The following is a 17,127-nucleotide window of genomic DNA, read 5'->3' on the forward strand; positions in this document are numbered from 1 at the left end:
TTCTAACACATCAACTTTAAGGACTAAACATTATATCCCTATATGCCTAATATATTCCACCCACTGACAGGTGCCATGATAACCAGATAATCAGTGTTATTCACATAACCTGTCAGTGCTTACAATGTTATGGCTGATCGGTGTATCTCTGTACTCTTGTCCTTTGATTATATTTGTTAACTGATGAAAATAAATAAGGGAATGATTGGGAAAAAAATGCTTTGACCCAGCTATCACTGACCAAAAAGAACAACTACAATGGCACAAATGTTGTAATTTTAAGTCCAATGCAGTATTAATGTTGGGATTACAGTGTGTGTGTGTTTGTATAGGTGTGTGTGTGTGTGTGTGTGTGTGTGTGTCTGCCTGCCTATATGGTCTCCACATAATTGGCAGGGAACAAGCCTTGACGGCCATCTTTGCTCCACCCCCTCCACCAGGCTTTGTCCACCGTTTCCACGTCCCTGATGATGTCACCGGGTTCAAAGGAGATCTCAGATTCGTCCTCTGTGGGAACCGCAAGATAACATGGTGAAGACCCACTAATCACAGTGTAATTACTGTAAGTGGAGGCACTTTATGCGCACATGCGTGGCGATTATCCTCTAAATGGCAGCTTACCTGCTTGGTAGTCATACAGAGCTCGGACACACATTTGCCGCTCAGCTAAAACCTGAAGTGGAGAGGAAAAGGGAGTAGGATAAATGCTGCAATCATGAAACACACACGTCACAGAAGACAGAAAATTGAATCACTTTCATGGAAACTTTCTTCATATGAACTTTAATTTGAAAAGATAAGGCTGGCATTGTAATTATTATTATGGTCAAAAAAGCTTACGAAAGGACCAAAACCATACATAATTTATCTTACTAACAAGTACTGCCTGTGTAGCCAAAGCTGTATCTTATTCTTCTGCGCCATAAACCTCAATTGTTGTCCATAAACTATTAAAAACACTGAGCAACACCTTTATCCTGGGTGTCATGTTTTTTAATTACTATGAACATGTGCATTGCATTTGTTTTAAATCCCACATACACTGCTGTAAATGCCCAAAAAAACTCTTTATTTTCCGTGAGAAACTTAATTAGTGTAGTGGACAAATACGACAAATACAACAATCACAGACTGTCATGGCCATGATTGGTTAATCATTGTGTGCAGCCATGATACATGCAATATATACCGAGTTCACATACAAATTAAGATACAAAGCTGATAAAAACAACAACAAATGTGCAACAGTGCTACTGTGCTTTAGTGCTGATGTTCATGTACGTGTGTGTGTGTGTGTGTGTGAGTGTGTGTGTGTGGGTGTTCAATAGATAGATAGAGTTAGTTAGTTAGTGTAAGCTCCTAACAAATGCACTATATACACTCCTGTCTGAGTAAAATTTCCTGAAAACCAACTGATTTAGAAAATTACAGAGGCTTTCTAAAAATGAAATAATATGTTTGTGACCCATTTTTTCATTAGAGACACACTAACACATTGTTGGTTCTGGTCAATGGTTTAATTAAGAACAGATTTCTATTCTTGGACTACAGGCTTTGTGCAACACACTGTACTGGTACAATATACCTCTTGTCCATTTTCTGAGATCTCCTGTTCCTTATCCTCAATGACGTCATCCTCCGCTGCCATGCCATGAAGATCGTAGCATACAGCCAGTTCCGGTGAGCTGAGTTCTGTGTCAGATGGACTCAAAGATCGCTCTGAGGAAGACCAGTGGGAAAAGCATTCATCACAGGCCAACCAGCACAGAGAATTAATATAGAAATGTATAATCCATGTATAATCCTACATGGTATAAAATTGTTTAAACTGGTTTGTTGCCAAACCTATGCCATTCTGTTCCTGTGTGTCCTCTCCATTTGTGATGCCATTTGTTGACAGGATGACAGTCTCATGTTTGATTTCTTGACAAATTGGTCCGGCATCTGAAATAATGACTTTGTTGTAATATTTTGCCATTTTGTAACATATTAGTGTTATTAATAATTATAATAATGTATTTTTAACTTTTAGAGAGCTACAGTACATCATTTAAAAATACACTGTTTGTGACAGTGTAACAATACTACTACAAAACTGTAAGTCAAGTCCAAAAAACAGGATACAAGAACAAGATGGCTACCTGTGACTGTTGACTCTTCCTCTTTTTCCAATACCTCAGCAGACTCAGCAGGGGCCTGACTGTCTTCTGATTGGTCATTCTCTTCTCCATCTTCCTTTGCCTCCTCTTCCTCCCATACCACTTCCACTGGCTGCTCCATTGATGCAGGCTCAGCATCTTGTTTTAATCCCTCCTTCTTTTCCTCCTTGTCCTTTTCCTGCTCCTCATTCTTTTCCTCCTCCTCTTGCTCCTCCTTGTCCTTCTCCTGCTCCTCATTCTTTTCCTCCTCCTCTTGCTCCTCCTTGTCCTTCTCCTGCTCCTTCTGCTCCCCCTGCTCCTCCTGCTCTTCCTCCTTTTCCTCCTCCTCTTGTTCCTCTTTGTACTTCTCCTGCTCCTCCTGCTCCTCCTCCTTTTCCTCTTCCTCCTCTCGCTTCTGCTCCTCTGCTTCAATCTGGACTGGTTCTGTGATGACAGCACACAGCTGTGGTTGTCTTTCAGCCACATCTTCCTCGTGCTCCTCCACATCCTCTTCCTCATCCTCCTCCACCAGTACAGCCTGTACTTTGTAGCCAATGTCTGAGACCAGCTCAGTGTGCACATGAGTGGCTGTGTTGAGGTCTGTTGATTGAAAAATTATAGAATTAAAAACACAACAGTGCAATCGATAAGCTTACATGTTGTAAATGTGCAGATGAAGACATTGTATGTCTAGGGTACAAAAACTAAACTATAAAGAATGCAAAAGCCTGCTTCTCTGGGTGCACATTACAGTTACACTTGGCATGACAAAGAGTCTATGTGGTTACTATAGGAATATTTAATTGTGACTGGACTGTAAAAATATTCTGAGCTCTGTCATTTCAACAGGCCACTGATTCATAGTGCCTGGCCTGCTTTACACAGTCTGGGGTATGTGGTGTGGTTTTTGGCAGAAGCATCTAAGTCAATTTAAACTGTAATAAAAATGTTTAACAACCACTATTTAATGTCTGACAGTTAATGTCTTTGGCAAACAAATGAGCAATAATTGTGGTAATATGCTCTTCTTCACATTGCACCATCACAGTGAACAGGCACTACTTTGAAGATTAATTAAAAAAAGGAAAAATATGACAACATTGTATAATCAGATCCCAATACAATTATTTGTGTCCTGTTCCACCATACCTGTGTCTGGCTGTGGTCTCTCTGGAAGAGGAGCTGTTGGTGCCTGTGGAGCTGAAACTGGCTCGAAGCAGAAAGCTGAGTGCTCTGGCTGTGTTGGGGTATTTGGGGGAGAGTCAGGTAGGGCCTCTTGATGTGACTGAGGAGGGTTTCTTTTTACTGTACTGGTAGACAAGGAAGCCAAAAGGCTAGGGGAGGCCGGAGGTGCAGAAGGTTCTGTGGGTGATTGGGGCTTGGGCTCAACAACAGCCTGAACTTGGTTGTTAGTTTGTGGCACACTTGGCAGGCCTGAGACTGGAGGGGTAGGGCGCAAAGGTGATGTGGGTGGTGACATGGGGGCTCTGGGCCTTTGTGGAGAGGTGACAGGCCGGAAGTCAGGGCTTGTGGGGGGAGACATGGCACGGTAGATGGGGGAGGGAGGAGCACGGGAGAAGGGGGAGACCAAGGGAGAACTGCGAGGGGAGGATGCCGTGCTCTCTTCTGCTTTAGAGAAGATGAAGGCTGTGTCTGTCAGGCTGCGCTGGTATCGTCTGAACGGTTTGCCTAGAGAGAAAGAAAACAGTCTGTGAGTCGTGAAACTGAAAGAATACACACTGTACCTCCAAAAACTTCCAACATCTGGGCCTTCAAGTAAACACATGGTAGCATCACTCTGTTCAAGCTCCCGCACAGTACATACCAGAGCGGGAGGATCCAGGGCTGGTGGGACTTTGTGATGATGATGATGAAAGCTGCCTGAAGAACTCCCTAGGGTTCATCGAGCGTTGGGACACTAATGCTGCTGCCTCCTGCAGGTCAAGTAACGTACAGTATGCACAAGAAATTGAGATGATTAAACAGACTTAGCTAGTTACATTTTTGGAGCTAATCCAATATTAGCCATTAAGTTTATATAATGTTCACTTACTGCTGCTTTCTCTATGGATTCACTCCTTCTAAGACGAGCCCTCATATGTTCCTCATGCTCCCTCTGCTGCTGCTCCTGTAGGTGAAAACACAGTAATAATCATATTTACACATGCTTTAAATATCTTAAAAGCAGCTCACACAGCACTTGAGACTTATGAAACTTGAGTGTTTTGACATTTAGCCCTAATTAATGATACAGACATTAGTGCTCATTCCAAATATGGCAACCACCAGTCACTGCTGACACAAAGCAATACCTTGCATGTACTTTTAGTCTTTTGGACATCCCTGACATCTGCAAACCCCTTACTACACACACCCTCACCTCTCACAAATATAAATATACTGTAAGCAGTCTACACTCATAATACCCAAGCTCAGCTTAGCAAACATACAGCTCATCTCCAAAACAAGACAAGACATTTTTCTCTTATTCTTGTTTATAGTAACATCTGGTGTGATAGCTAATATTTCAAAACACATCATATGTATTGTATTGTCACATTTTAAACGTGGTAGCCACAACCGAGGAGTGTTATATTCAACATACTCTATAACTGCATGTCAAAATGCCAATAAGTCTGTCATGTCTTGTTATTTTAAGCCCTTTATATGCATAGCAACCATTCACAGACTTTGACAAGGATTCAGTGACAGGTTAAGTTGTTTGTTTTCAGATGTAAAATTGAAAATCCCTTAAATATCTTACTATAAACAGAATGATCAGCAGTGGATTAATAGTCATCTTTCCCTGTAAACTTAAATCAGCCTACTGTTGACTTTGTTCATGTAGCAGTAAATGCATTCTTCTCTAGACATCAGCAAATGTTGTGGCCGACAAGAGAGGCCCTTGCGGGTATAATATAGTACTGTCCTCAGAAACAATTACAGTTTTAGAATCAGACCTAACACAGCCCAAGGTCAATCGGTCCTTTCTCACAACTCTCAGCTTCATAGTTTCTGTCTTTACTCCTGTAATGTGAGTGGTCAGTTGTACACACTTGGGAAAAATGTGTCCTTTTCTGAAGTTCACATGAAACTTTGGTAACAATTATTCAGGATGGGCTGCTTCTACACCCAATGACACTTTTTGGCATTATCACAATGACTTCAAGTAAATTATTCAGTATTGAGTATGTTTCTTCAGTATGGGTAGCAGTTTCTGTCACTGATACAGTAGATAATGTAGATGTGAGAAGCACCAAGCTACAGATTATTAATATACTGTATTTCCTGGACAACAGAAAGGGACCGAGCTTTACTGTAATTTTCTGGGAAAGGTTGCTTTTATCTGGTTTATCATGTCTCAAATTTTGAATTACATTCCCTGTTTTTAGAATAGTAAGTGACAGTTATTTGATTAATCACAACCCTAGAGGATGTAGCCAATCTGGGGTAATTTAAAAACCAGTGGTTTGCATGTTATTCAAGCACATTTTGTATTACTGCCAAACATTTTCCAAATCATACCGTAATTGATTTCTTACCTTTTAGGCGGCCATTGGTTTCTGTTAATTTCAGTCTAGTGACTCACTTTGCAGGGACTTGAAAGTTCATTGGGATAGGTAATCCATCACAATGAAGCTAAGTGAAGCTATGATCACGTGCCAGTTGAAAAAAGAGACTGATTTGAAAGATGTCTGTTAAGTAGACTTAGACATCTGGAAAATGAGAGTTCACTGTTGGTTAACAACCTTTCTTACATTACATTACATTCATTTTAATTTAAATTTACAAACACATTAAACTACCATTATCATGATTAAGGTACAACCCTCTCTACCACCTGAGCTATAGCTGACCCATCTTTTAATGTGAGTCATGTTTGTTTATTATTTGTCTGTGTTTTATTTTTGACCACATGTGGGGCCAGTTAGATGGGTTACAAAGACAGATGAATAGAAGTAGTAGTCAAACTTCATATACGCGTTTAAATTCATCCATTGCACAAAGCTTCTTGACCATCTGACTTAAAGTCCCCCTCCAGTTTTTTCCAGTTCCTACAGTTGGATGTTTAAGCTTCACTGTGCATAATGAAGCACGTGCTGTTCTGCTCCTTCAATAACTCTGCACATGGTGAATTATAAAATTGTTATACTCTCATTGCATTGTCAAACTTTTAAAACTTTGCAGACTTGTCAAATGTATATATTATTTTATCCTATGTTTAAATTTTATATTTAAATCTTTTAATGCTTTCTATGTTTTGTGTATTCTGGTATATTATTTCTATTGTATATTTTATAGATCCTCACTTTATATCTTATTATATTCATGCAGTATGCTATGTTTTACACTCTATTTTGAGTTATTTGTTGTGTTTATTTTCTTGTGTGTAGAGAAGGGCCCTCTCTGGTCTTTCTCTCTTTGAAAGGGGATTTATGACTAGAATATTTTAGAATATTTTTCCTGCCTTTTATGCTTTTTAAGCCTTGACCAATTTTGTGTTTTTATGATTTTGTTTCTTTTCCGGTTTTTCAATCTATTAATGTGTCTATAAGAAAGAAATATGATGTCAGACATAAAACAGAAGTGAGTCAATTGAATTATTAATTAGTAATAGATTTATTTACATGAATATGTTCTATCTATCAGAGGGTCAGTGAGTTCAGGGCAGTCAAACCAAACTCCAAGGCCAAAGAGTCCATTTTGCACTAGGTAAAAACCATTTAAAAAGCATGGCTCTAACACTTTTGCTAAAAGGACATTTTATAAAAACTATGAAATTCTAGCAAGATACAGATATCTTTTTACTCACCCATCTTGATTTCTCTTTTCTGCGTAGTTCTTCTTGTTGCTCTGCCTGTTTTCTTCTGCAAGACAGAAAAAGAAATAAAATAGCAACATTTATTATTGTTATCCAAAAATCATTATCCAAAATACAGTGCATTTACTGTGTATGTGAATAGAACTCTGTTCTTCCAATCTATACAAAATATAACCACTGGAGGGCACTATTGACAGGAGACAGACGTTATTCCTACCTCTGCTCCTCAATCATCTGTAGCTTTTCGTTCATCTTTCTATCTCTTTCTTCTGCATCCCTCCGTTCCTTTAAAACTCTTTCTTTTTCAAGGCGGCGTCTCTCCTCTGCTGTTCTTCTCCGCTCCTCTTCTTTCCTCTCTTCCTCTTCACGCTGACACACACACAATGGGAAACAGTGAGAGAATATATTATACTTTAATTTCACTTTCAAACAAAAAATTCACCCCAATAGCTTTCCAAATGTAGATGGTAGTAAACATCAGGCTTAAAAACATTTTGGACACTCAAATGTGACCAAGTAGAGAGGAGAATACTTTGGCATACCTCTGCACGTGCCCAGAAGGAGTCTCTGTTTATTAGTCTTATCTCCATTGCGGCATTAGTTTTTCTGTAGTTTGTACCCTGTAAGAAAAACAAAAGAATATCGAATGCTTAAACTTTCCAATATTGCTTACAGGGGCATTTTTATATCACTGAACTATATTGTATAATTTTCAGTAAACTTAAAACCTTTTCAAATGTCATATTATTTCAATAATTTTAGGAGTAGGACTGAATAAACATACTGGAAGACTGATGCCACTGAGGATTTAACCTGCAAATCAATCTGTTACAATGTCTTTTGAAAGTCTCTGTCTCCATCTGATGGTCCGATGAGGTATTGCGGGAGACTCACCACTAATTCCTCCTTGTCCGCAGACCTGGAGCTCCTTCTCACCCACTGTGTAGGAGTATGTGCCTGGGCCTTGCTGAGCTCCATTCTTATGTTCTCCTCTGTCACATCCTCAACCTTCTCTGCACTAATGAACACGTGTGCTTCCTGAAACATGGAGGGCAGGGAATGAAAAATAGATGGCAAGTAGAGTAAAGCAGATGTGAATTTAATCCACCCTTACATGGTGTACTGTTGCCACACACACACACACAATCACACACAAGGCTAGAAATCCATACACAAGTACACACAGTCACGCTGGTGGTTTTCTCTTGGTCTGACTTGGAGTTATGCAAACTTGGAGCCAAACAGTTGTGCAACTGCTTCAGTTATAAGGATTGAGAGAGAACAAAAATACTCCCTGGCTTTAGTGTGAGGACAGGAATGCATTGGTTTGGATTGTTATAGATAGCAGAGGGGGAGATGGGAAAAATAGAAAATAGGGAGTGCAATAGGGAAAGTGAGAAGAAGAGGGTGTAAAAGCATGGCTCTTTGCAAAAAGGTAGAAAAAAACATTTGCTCAATACCTGGTAGTCAAGCTTAAGGGAGATTCAGAAATATGAAAATAGACAGATCATATTCAACCACAGACCAAAACATATTTTTCCACTGCTGCGATTTCTATGGGATGGATAGGTGTTAAATGTGGGCTGAACTTGTATACTGTACAGGCATTTGTATGTGGCCAGGACGTCAGCATAATTTCCATGGAGAGTAAGTTCTGGTTTGTTGATGGAGGGCCAGGTCTGTCAGCCTCCAACAGGAAACCACAGCTTTATCTGAGTGACAACGCTGACACTGACACTGAACAGAGCATTCAATGTGCCCTATAATACATGTCAGTACAGTGTATAATCCATATCACTCTAGTTGTCACTGCCAACTGCACACACACAGAGCAGACAAGCAGTCCACAGTGCTGCCAGGGATGCTGGGAAAATCATGGAAACAGACAGAACCACAATCTACAGGAAAAGCTCTCAGTAGCATAGTGCACTGTTCAGTTCTGCAAGTGCAGAAAATCACTATGTTTGCCCAATACTGACACCACCGCTGCATCCACATGCAGTGGAATTCATTAAGAACAAGAAAAAGTGCCAAGATTAGCAATAGTATCACTCGTCCTCAAAATAAATGTGCTCACTGTACTTCATGGTAGTTCATATGAAAATGGCAAATGGATATTATTAACACGCACAGTTCAGACACCTGTATGAAGGTGACTTTAGCAGACTGACAAACTAACATAAAACAGATAATAGCTCACACCTTTTTCGTAACAAAACATGGCTGAGAGTCATCAACATAAACTCTTTTTTTCCCTTATGTTTTAACATGTAAGCCAGTGTGTTAAATAAATCCCCATCCTCTCAGTCTCACACCTTCCCTTCATTGTTCTTTTCCCTCTTATTTTCAACCTGTTTCAACCCCATAAGATGTTTTGGTGTACATGTAATGGGTTCACAAGTGCCAAACAGAAAGCTTTAGTCTTTTATTTGTTGTATTTGAGTTCACAAATAGCTTCAGTACTAAGCTGCTCTATTTAGGCAAATGTGTCAAAATCCCCCCTATCCATGCGCTAGATATTTTCATAACAGCCAAGTGGGATATGGCATGTGAAGCAACCATCTTCTGAGGATGCTTGGCATTGATGACCTTGGCAACGAAAAACTGGCTATGGGTATACGAATATAACCTCTCTGGAAGGAAAAGGAGCCCAAGGAAAGGTGATGTGACAGGTCGAGAGTTACAGTACCAGCTTGATATAATTGTGCTCAACTCTGCACAGACTGTCTGCTCTGGAACCAAACTGCAACTCATACAGTCTCTCTCTTACTCAGGAGTTGTTCAAACTGTGAGAGGCAGTAGGTGGATATAGTCAAGTGTCCCCAGATGCATTATGACCCAGTTGACTGATGGGTACTCTTGATAAATGGGATTATTTGGATGTAGAATCTGAATTTAGATTTTGTATTTACATTCTTAGCTTAACCATTGCTGTTTTGAAAATGTTTACTTTTCTTCAAATGGAAAAAAAGAAGGTACCTTGATTCATGAACAGCAAGATGAAATTCAATAATACATTCATAGTGTATTATGTTGCTAAGAAAATATATTTGCATTTGCATTTGTAATGAAAGCCCCTCAGTTGGAATATGACAGAAGGAGTAATAGGGGGCTTTTCTGGTTGACATGAAATGAAAGCTTCTGTTCCCAAGTTTGTGTCAGGGCGAGATGACAGATTTGAATGATCTAAAGTGCTTCAGGGTTTAGTCCCTTGACCCGATCATGTTGCTTTATTCCTTATTTACAATAGAATAGTGTTCTTTGTTGCAATCCAAATCTCCTGCTCCACCTTAAAAGACATTGGGCTTGTGCCAGGCTGTCATGTGGCCAAATATGGGTTGTAATATGTTTGATGAATTAAAGATGGATTTTGTTAAAAAAAAAAAAAAGTTAGAAAAAATTCAACCTTTTTTATGTCTTCATTTCCATTTCTTACATATGACAACTGTATATCAGATACTTTTACATCTACCTTCTGAACCCCTCCAGCATATCACTCACAGTATCAACTAATCTAATGCCCCTACACACAACACACACACACACATACACACACACACACAGCCTTTTTGACTTAACTTTAATCTCCTATTATTTCAAGGGAAATGTAGAACAATGGAAACATCTGGACCCTATTCATATTTTAGCAATGCCACACCGGAGTACAGTATGTAACATACCCAAATCTGCTGCTGCAGACTCGCCTTGACAAAACCCCCTCACTGCCAGCTGGGACATGCAGCATAGCAAGCCAGAAAGACAGAGACAAAGTGAAAAAAAGTAGGAAAGAAAGAAGGAAGAAACAAATAACAATCTAAAGTGCCAAGTGAAATTCTAACTGTATCAAAGACAATGAAAGCCAATATTCTAAGAATACAAGTAAATTGAGCCCAGGCTGCAGCTCGGCATCACGCCAAAGCGTCTAACACACCTGCCAGTCCATGGTGGCAGTGTCTTGTTTTTCCTTGCCTAGGCGTGAAAACACTCTTCCATTGCTCCCATCATTAACGCCCCCTGCTGGTACTGCACCTTCATACACTCATGTACTTTTCACACCTAGGCGAGGCAAAATGTGACACTGACAGTATCCTTCAGTGGATCGACGGGTGTATTACACACATAGGCATGATGCTGGCCTATGTCGATTATCTCAGTAGTTTTGTTATCGCAAGTCAGATAGGATTTTAGCTCAGAGTCAGGGTTGTTTAGGGCTGTGGCATCTGTTTATTTTGTGGACAACAGTAAATTGACAAACAATAGTTTTTTTTGTCCAACCTACAGTTTCTTAGAGATTCTTTTTTGCTGATAGACTAATCGATGAATTGGCTATTAATTAATAAGTCAACATTATTTTGCCACTTGGTTTTAATGGATTAGACACAGGATCAATGTATGAAACATGCAATAGAGGTGATTTGGTGCTTGTTAAGGTCTTCAAGTATAAACACTGGTATCAGTTTGTATAAATATTCAGTTCCATACTGTGTCACTTAATTTTTGCCAGGTGGCTATGAAATCCCACAATCCTGGGTAACTAAAGATAAATAGAAACTATAAAACACACCAGTTTGAGTAATCGTTTTTTAAAGAATTTATCACACACCAACCCCAGATGATTTCCCAGACAGAGGTATGACGCAGACTGCTGTGCTGTTTTACAAGCTTCCCGTGATGTTTAAATCATTCTTTTCCAGCATATGAAGTCTTCAAAAATGTCTGTTCATGGACAATGTACATGTTGGGAAAGGTGACTAAAGACGATTACATGGCCAAGTGTGCTGGCAAAGCTAGAATGAACAGAAGACGGAATAGCACAGTTATGTATCATCACCATAGTCTTTAGGTCAGGATATACAAATGCAATCCATATGCTTTACTAATCAATACAAATTTGAACTGCTGAGCAATGGAAAATCAAACTTAAATTTAATTTCCAATTCTTACTGTCAGACTGTTCAGTCCTTATTTAAAATAAATTGTTTATGTTCCCTGTTTTGTAATGTTCACAGAGAAGTGGGTTAGCAGTCACAGTAGTGACCACAGGTTAATTTCATTGTCATGATGCAGGTCTGGCCGTGAAATGTGTGTTTGCTGAGGTTAAAGGTCACAATTCTCTCACAATTACAGATGGAGATACGATTTTCTTTACTCCATGCCATATTGACCATGTAAATGTTTCTCTACAATTTTGGAATCCCACATGAAAAATGTCCAGAGGCCCAAGGGTGCTCACACACACACACAGTCTCATAGAGGGGTTAGGGGCTTTCATACAGTGGCTCACAGAATCCGAGAATCGACATTCACTGTTTAAAAAAAAGACAAAAAACAACAAACATTCCACAGATTCCTTCTGCAGTTGACTGGGTGATGCCTTTATATGGAAACTAGTAAACCTAGGGGTCAGCTGAACCTCTCCAAGTTAGATTGAAACTAAATAATCACAATTTGAGGGGCACAGATGGAGAGGAGAAGTTGCAGCATGGTGATGGATAGAGTGTCTCATATACTGAACACATATTTTCAAAAATACACACTTGCACCTGAATCATAAAAATACACTGACAGTTTTTATTCTCTATTCGCTCTACTTCCTGTCTCACCTATCACCACTTGAGTTTCACTCAAACCTAGCTATTCTCCCCCGGTAGCAATACGGCAGACAGACCAGTCTAACACAGGACACTGCAATAGAACAGGAAGTGGACTGAGGACAGGAAACTCTCAAAACAATACAAAGTAAACTACTGTGTGTAAATATAGAGTTTGGGAGCGCAAAGTCTAGAGTCCAAGGATAAAGAAAATAGAACAGGACACAACATATTCTCTATAGCAGGGATCTATAGCTGTTATTATGTTTACAGTGTTTTTATGTACTCTACAGCTTCTGTCCCTCTTCAATGTGAAAACTGTCACAGCTTAAATAAAGCACAGTTTAGTGCGGAAACCAAATTAAAAGACTACTGGATGAAGTTCATATTAGCACGTGCCAGTTCCAAAGGTTAGTGTTAAGTGAATAAGCACATCTTGATCTACTGTACCTTGAAGAAGTTTTTGATGGCTGGAATGTGGCTGGCACATTCTGTCCTTCGGTAGTCCTCCACATGTTGGCCGACCTGCAGGCAAACACAGGATGTAGACACTTACATTCATATCATACCTCTCTCGGAGGAGACTAAAAAAAGAGGAGGAAGAGAGGCTGAGGAACAATGGGATTCACATTTCTGTAGTTGAGTCTAATCCGTGTTTCATAAAATAGATAATTTGGTGTTGACTCGCTGAAAACATTAAAGCTCAAATATTAAGTTATTATGAGGTATATTTACAGCATATCATCATAGAATGCAGCTTTATCTTGTGTGGTCTATGTCCGACAGAAGCTTCATCATAAACTGACATTTTTATCCAGTTTTAAGCCATAATTGAGTGCAGACAGCAACATTGTAAACCCCAGCATCTGTTTCTTGGACTCATTTATGACCAGGCATATGTGTATATACTATATCTGTCTTTCTATGATTATGCATGAGCTTTTATCTATGCTGTGGAAAAGGTGGGTTTTCAACCAATCTGGGCACTGGCAATCTGCCTGTTTAACGCCTTTAAATGATCAGATATGGACCCCAATGATCATTTGAGGGCTATTGCACATTCTGCATGCCCTGTGATTCATAAGGTTTTGTAATACAATTACGTAATAACACATTCTCACACGCATTTTCCCACATGTCAGATGCCAAATAAGCCTGTGTCAAAACAGGACCATACAATGTGAATAAGCCAAGTGGCTTAGGATTTTCTCCAATGACTTTGCCTTATCTAAACGAATGCAAACCTTTGTGTGTGTGTGTACCTGCCATTATCATAAGTATGTGCAAAGCATGTATGTGTGTTTTGGTAATTTATGCTGGTATGTGTGTTTCTTTAACATAAGCTCATGCTTACATGAGCTAAGCCCCATGAGCCTGTCTGCCACTCACCCAGCTGATCATAGCAATCCGGGGGGCTCCTGTCTCCATACTTCCCACTTTGCACAGTCCATATTGAGGCTTGGAGATGTGAAACTTCCCTGCCAGCTCTGCCACACCACCCGCTGTTAGAAAAGAGACAAGAGATTGGGAGGAAATTGAGGAGGAAAACAGAAAATGGAGACAAAAATATGCTACAGTTTTTATCAGCAGGAAATTTTAAGAACGTTCTATATTATTCTCTCAATACAAGAGGCATATGACAGTCCACCTTACCTCCTGAGTCAGCCAGTTTGAGCTTGTTGGTAATTCCATCATATGCGAATATTGCCCTGTGGACATACAGACACACAGAAAGGTCAGCTGCTGAGAAATGTGGATTATAAAGATACGTTAAACTTGTAATGTCTTTAGTGTTGGAAAAAAATTAAACAAAAGACAGGTTAATTTTCTACTAGACTAGACGATTACTTGTTTGATTTTTGTATGCCCAAGAGTAAAGGATCATCCAATTTTCATATCCAAGCATGTAGACAGCTGGGTACACCATGTGTTCAGTCTTTCATTGTGGGGGACACACACAGACACGCACACATGCATAGCCAGATGTTTTACTGCACATACTTGTCTAAACCGTAAAAAGCTTCCCTACAGTGCGAAGCATCTCTACAATGCACCAACAAAAATGAATTCTCTTCAACTGTGACACATGCACTTGTTCACTTCTTTCTATCTCCCCTCCTGCCCTTGTTTCCCAGAGGCCTTTAAAGTACATGTGTAAAACAGAAAGGCACTCAGCAGCACAATAACCTTCATTCATAGTGCTCCTGAATGTGAAATAAATGCAGCCAGCGCTGTTCACAGCGACAGGGTTTTTGACATTTTGCAGGTGAAAACCTGTCCTACCGCACCCTTCAGTCAGTCAAACTGCAGGTCACTGTGGCAACTCAACAACATGATGTGTTTCCATGAGACCACTGAGATACAACTCTACTGCTGAACAAACTAAGTGCAGACCGATTGTTTAGAGATGGATTTCAGTACATATCAGTATATGTTAGCTTTGTTGCAGAACCTCCAAGGCAGAGATGTGTGACCGCATGATCAACCCAAAAGAAACAAACCAAAAGATAAATGGGATTCTTACTTTGCTACTTATTGGGCTACGCATCTTCATGGCTGTTGTCTACTCGACTAGTTTAGAGTCCAAAATGATTCCCATACGTGATTGGACATGACATGCTTCTAACATAATTCTGATTCATGTGTGTGTTTGAAGCACAACTGGGGGTAAATGTGTTTCTGAGTATAGGTCACTTTACGAGGTTGCCTGCAGACAGAAGAACTGTCCAAGCTTTAAAGGACTGTGCATGTGTCTCTGTGTGCACACATATGTGCACGTGTCTGTGTCTGCCTGTGTGTCTGTGTAAATTTCTCTCTGTAGGACTCCTGGGGATGTGTCAATAACATCTGGAGCTGGGTAGCGAGAGCATAAGGCCATGAGCAGCTATTACAATGGGCCAAAGGTGAATGGTCTGTGTGTGTGTTTGTCGATGTGTGTTGAGAGTAGGGAGTGAGTAAGAGACAGTGAGAATGAGACCCAGAGACACAGAGAAAAAGAGAAAGTATTAGTTTAAAATATTTTAGATTACTTTTAAAAAAATCTACAGTAAAAACAGCAGCGGTTTGGCATAGAGGCTGCCAACAAGCCAGCTAACTCCATCTCTGAATCACTCTGTTATTTTTTCCTGATACAACAAGTCTCTGTGTGTCCAAAGAGAACAAAGAGCGACAAAAGTCAGTCAGTATGTGTGTGTGAGTGTGCTGAGGAGACAATAACCATATTGTACGCCCTATTGAGCAAGCTGCATGTTGGCCCGGCATGTGTGAGGAGGCAGGCTGACACTGCTCTTTCATTTTCTTATTCACTGATAATGCTGACAAGTGTTTACTGTATATTGATCTTGTCATCAAGCAAAACCAAGTATTATTAAATAAGATTTTGTTCACAATTCGTTGAAACCTTCTCTGGGGCTCCCCAGCATAACATGAGCCTTGTGTCACCCAGATCATTCATATATCTTTTCAGGGATTAGTCTTAGAACAATAACTAATAGAAAAAACACACTCCACTCCCTCATTAGCTTTACCAGCATCCAGAGTTTAGACACCAATCCAGATTTACTGATCCTTGGTCCATAAGACATTCCTAAAGGTCACCATTCACAAGCAGTCAAGGTCAAAGGTCATTGTGCCTCTGAAGGAGTCTTAATTGCATGTGCAAATTCTCCACCCACAGGGAACAGGCTTGCACACGAGGATACACTGTGCTGTAGGAGACTCTTTGTTCTGCCAGAGCTTTTGCTTAGATGGAGTTTGGAAAGATCCTATTTTCAAGCATTTTTCTCCTCAGGACTTTACTTAATCCCTGTCTTGGATACTAACAAGGCCAACAGGTTTACACATGCAATGATTTACAAAAGCAACCAAAATCAGAAATGGTTAAAATCTATTAAATCTGTGTTAGAGGAGCACACATAGGGTCCGGACCTGACCCCTTTAATAAACTTGATTACGCTAAAGTATTTGGAAGATCCATCTCTCTCCTCTTGTCTGCCTTAAGGAAGAGCACATATCTCCAAAATGAACTGGCACAATAAAGTTTATTGAGGGGATCAAAATACCATCCTGAACTTTTTTTTTTACTTTTTTTGAATCTCATTTTAAGGACTGTTCATTCCTGCGATGGTTTTATGAAAAAGATTATCCACATGGTTGAAATTTAAATGAAATCTGCTATTACAGTATTTCTTTGGTTCAGTGAATACGCCACAGGATATAATACATTCTCGTTGCTGACATGAAATGAATGGATTATCTTTTGATGAGAAGGGCTGCAAAAGTTCCCAGTTCTGGATGTTAGATGTTTTTTAAACTCCGCTTCTACTACACTGTTATTTAGTGTAATAGAGGCTAATGTCAAACCCTGTGGTAAACCACTGATTGATAATCTGTACATGCCAGCAGTTTGGTGTATTGAGTGTGGTTCAGTTCAGTTCCCCCTCTATATTAATTGTGCAGACGGTTAGGGTTCAAGCTCACATTACAAGTGTATTCCCTGCTGAAGTGTTTTCGAGCAAAACAGTGAATCCAAAGCAGTTTTTACACTATTCTATAGCTGACCCATGGTATGCCACAG

The 17,127-nt window shown here is 39.8% G+C and overlaps 1 protein-coding gene across 1 annotated transcript in view; it reads right to left on the reverse strand.

The window, feature by feature from the left end:
- Positions 1-313: 313 nt before the first annotated feature.
- The window catches only part of si:dkey-40c11.2 (drebrin-like protein A), a 31,281-nt gene continuing 14,467 nt past the window's right edge, over positions 314-17,127 (reverse strand). Inside the window, exons 2-16 of the mRNA XM_035658414.1 lie at positions 14,205-14,260; positions 13,941-14,053; positions 13,002-13,076; positions 7,855-7,998; positions 7,503-7,580; positions 7,178-7,329; positions 6,952-7,006; positions 4,192-4,266; positions 3,964-4,072; positions 3,288-3,827; positions 2,142-2,738; positions 1,846-1,944; positions 1,586-1,719; positions 622-673; positions 314-507 (exon numbers count right to left, since the gene is read on the reverse strand). Of these exons, the coding sequence (XP_035514307.1) occupies positions 371-507; positions 622-673; positions 1,586-1,719; positions 1,846-1,944; positions 2,142-2,738; positions 3,288-3,827; positions 3,964-4,072; positions 4,192-4,266; positions 6,952-7,006; positions 7,178-7,329; positions 7,503-7,580; positions 7,855-7,998; positions 13,002-13,076; positions 13,941-14,053; positions 14,205-14,260 (2,416 nt within the window). The 3' untranslated portion in view covers positions 314-370. The remainder of the gene's footprint in view (positions 508-621; positions 674-1,585; positions 1,720-1,845; positions 1,945-2,141; positions 2,739-3,287; positions 3,828-3,963; positions 4,073-4,191; positions 4,267-6,951; positions 7,007-7,177; positions 7,330-7,502; positions 7,581-7,854; positions 7,999-13,001; positions 13,077-13,940; positions 14,054-14,204; positions 14,261-17,127) is intronic.

Source organism: Morone saxatilis, unplaced genomic scaffold (genome assembly GCF_004916995.1).
Source record: "Morone saxatilis isolate NCDOM2014 unplaced genomic scaffold, NCSU_SB_2.0 Contig16, whole genome shotgun sequence".
In the NCBI taxonomy this organism is placed as follows: Eukaryota; Metazoa; Chordata; class Actinopteri; family Moronidae; genus Morone; species Morone saxatilis.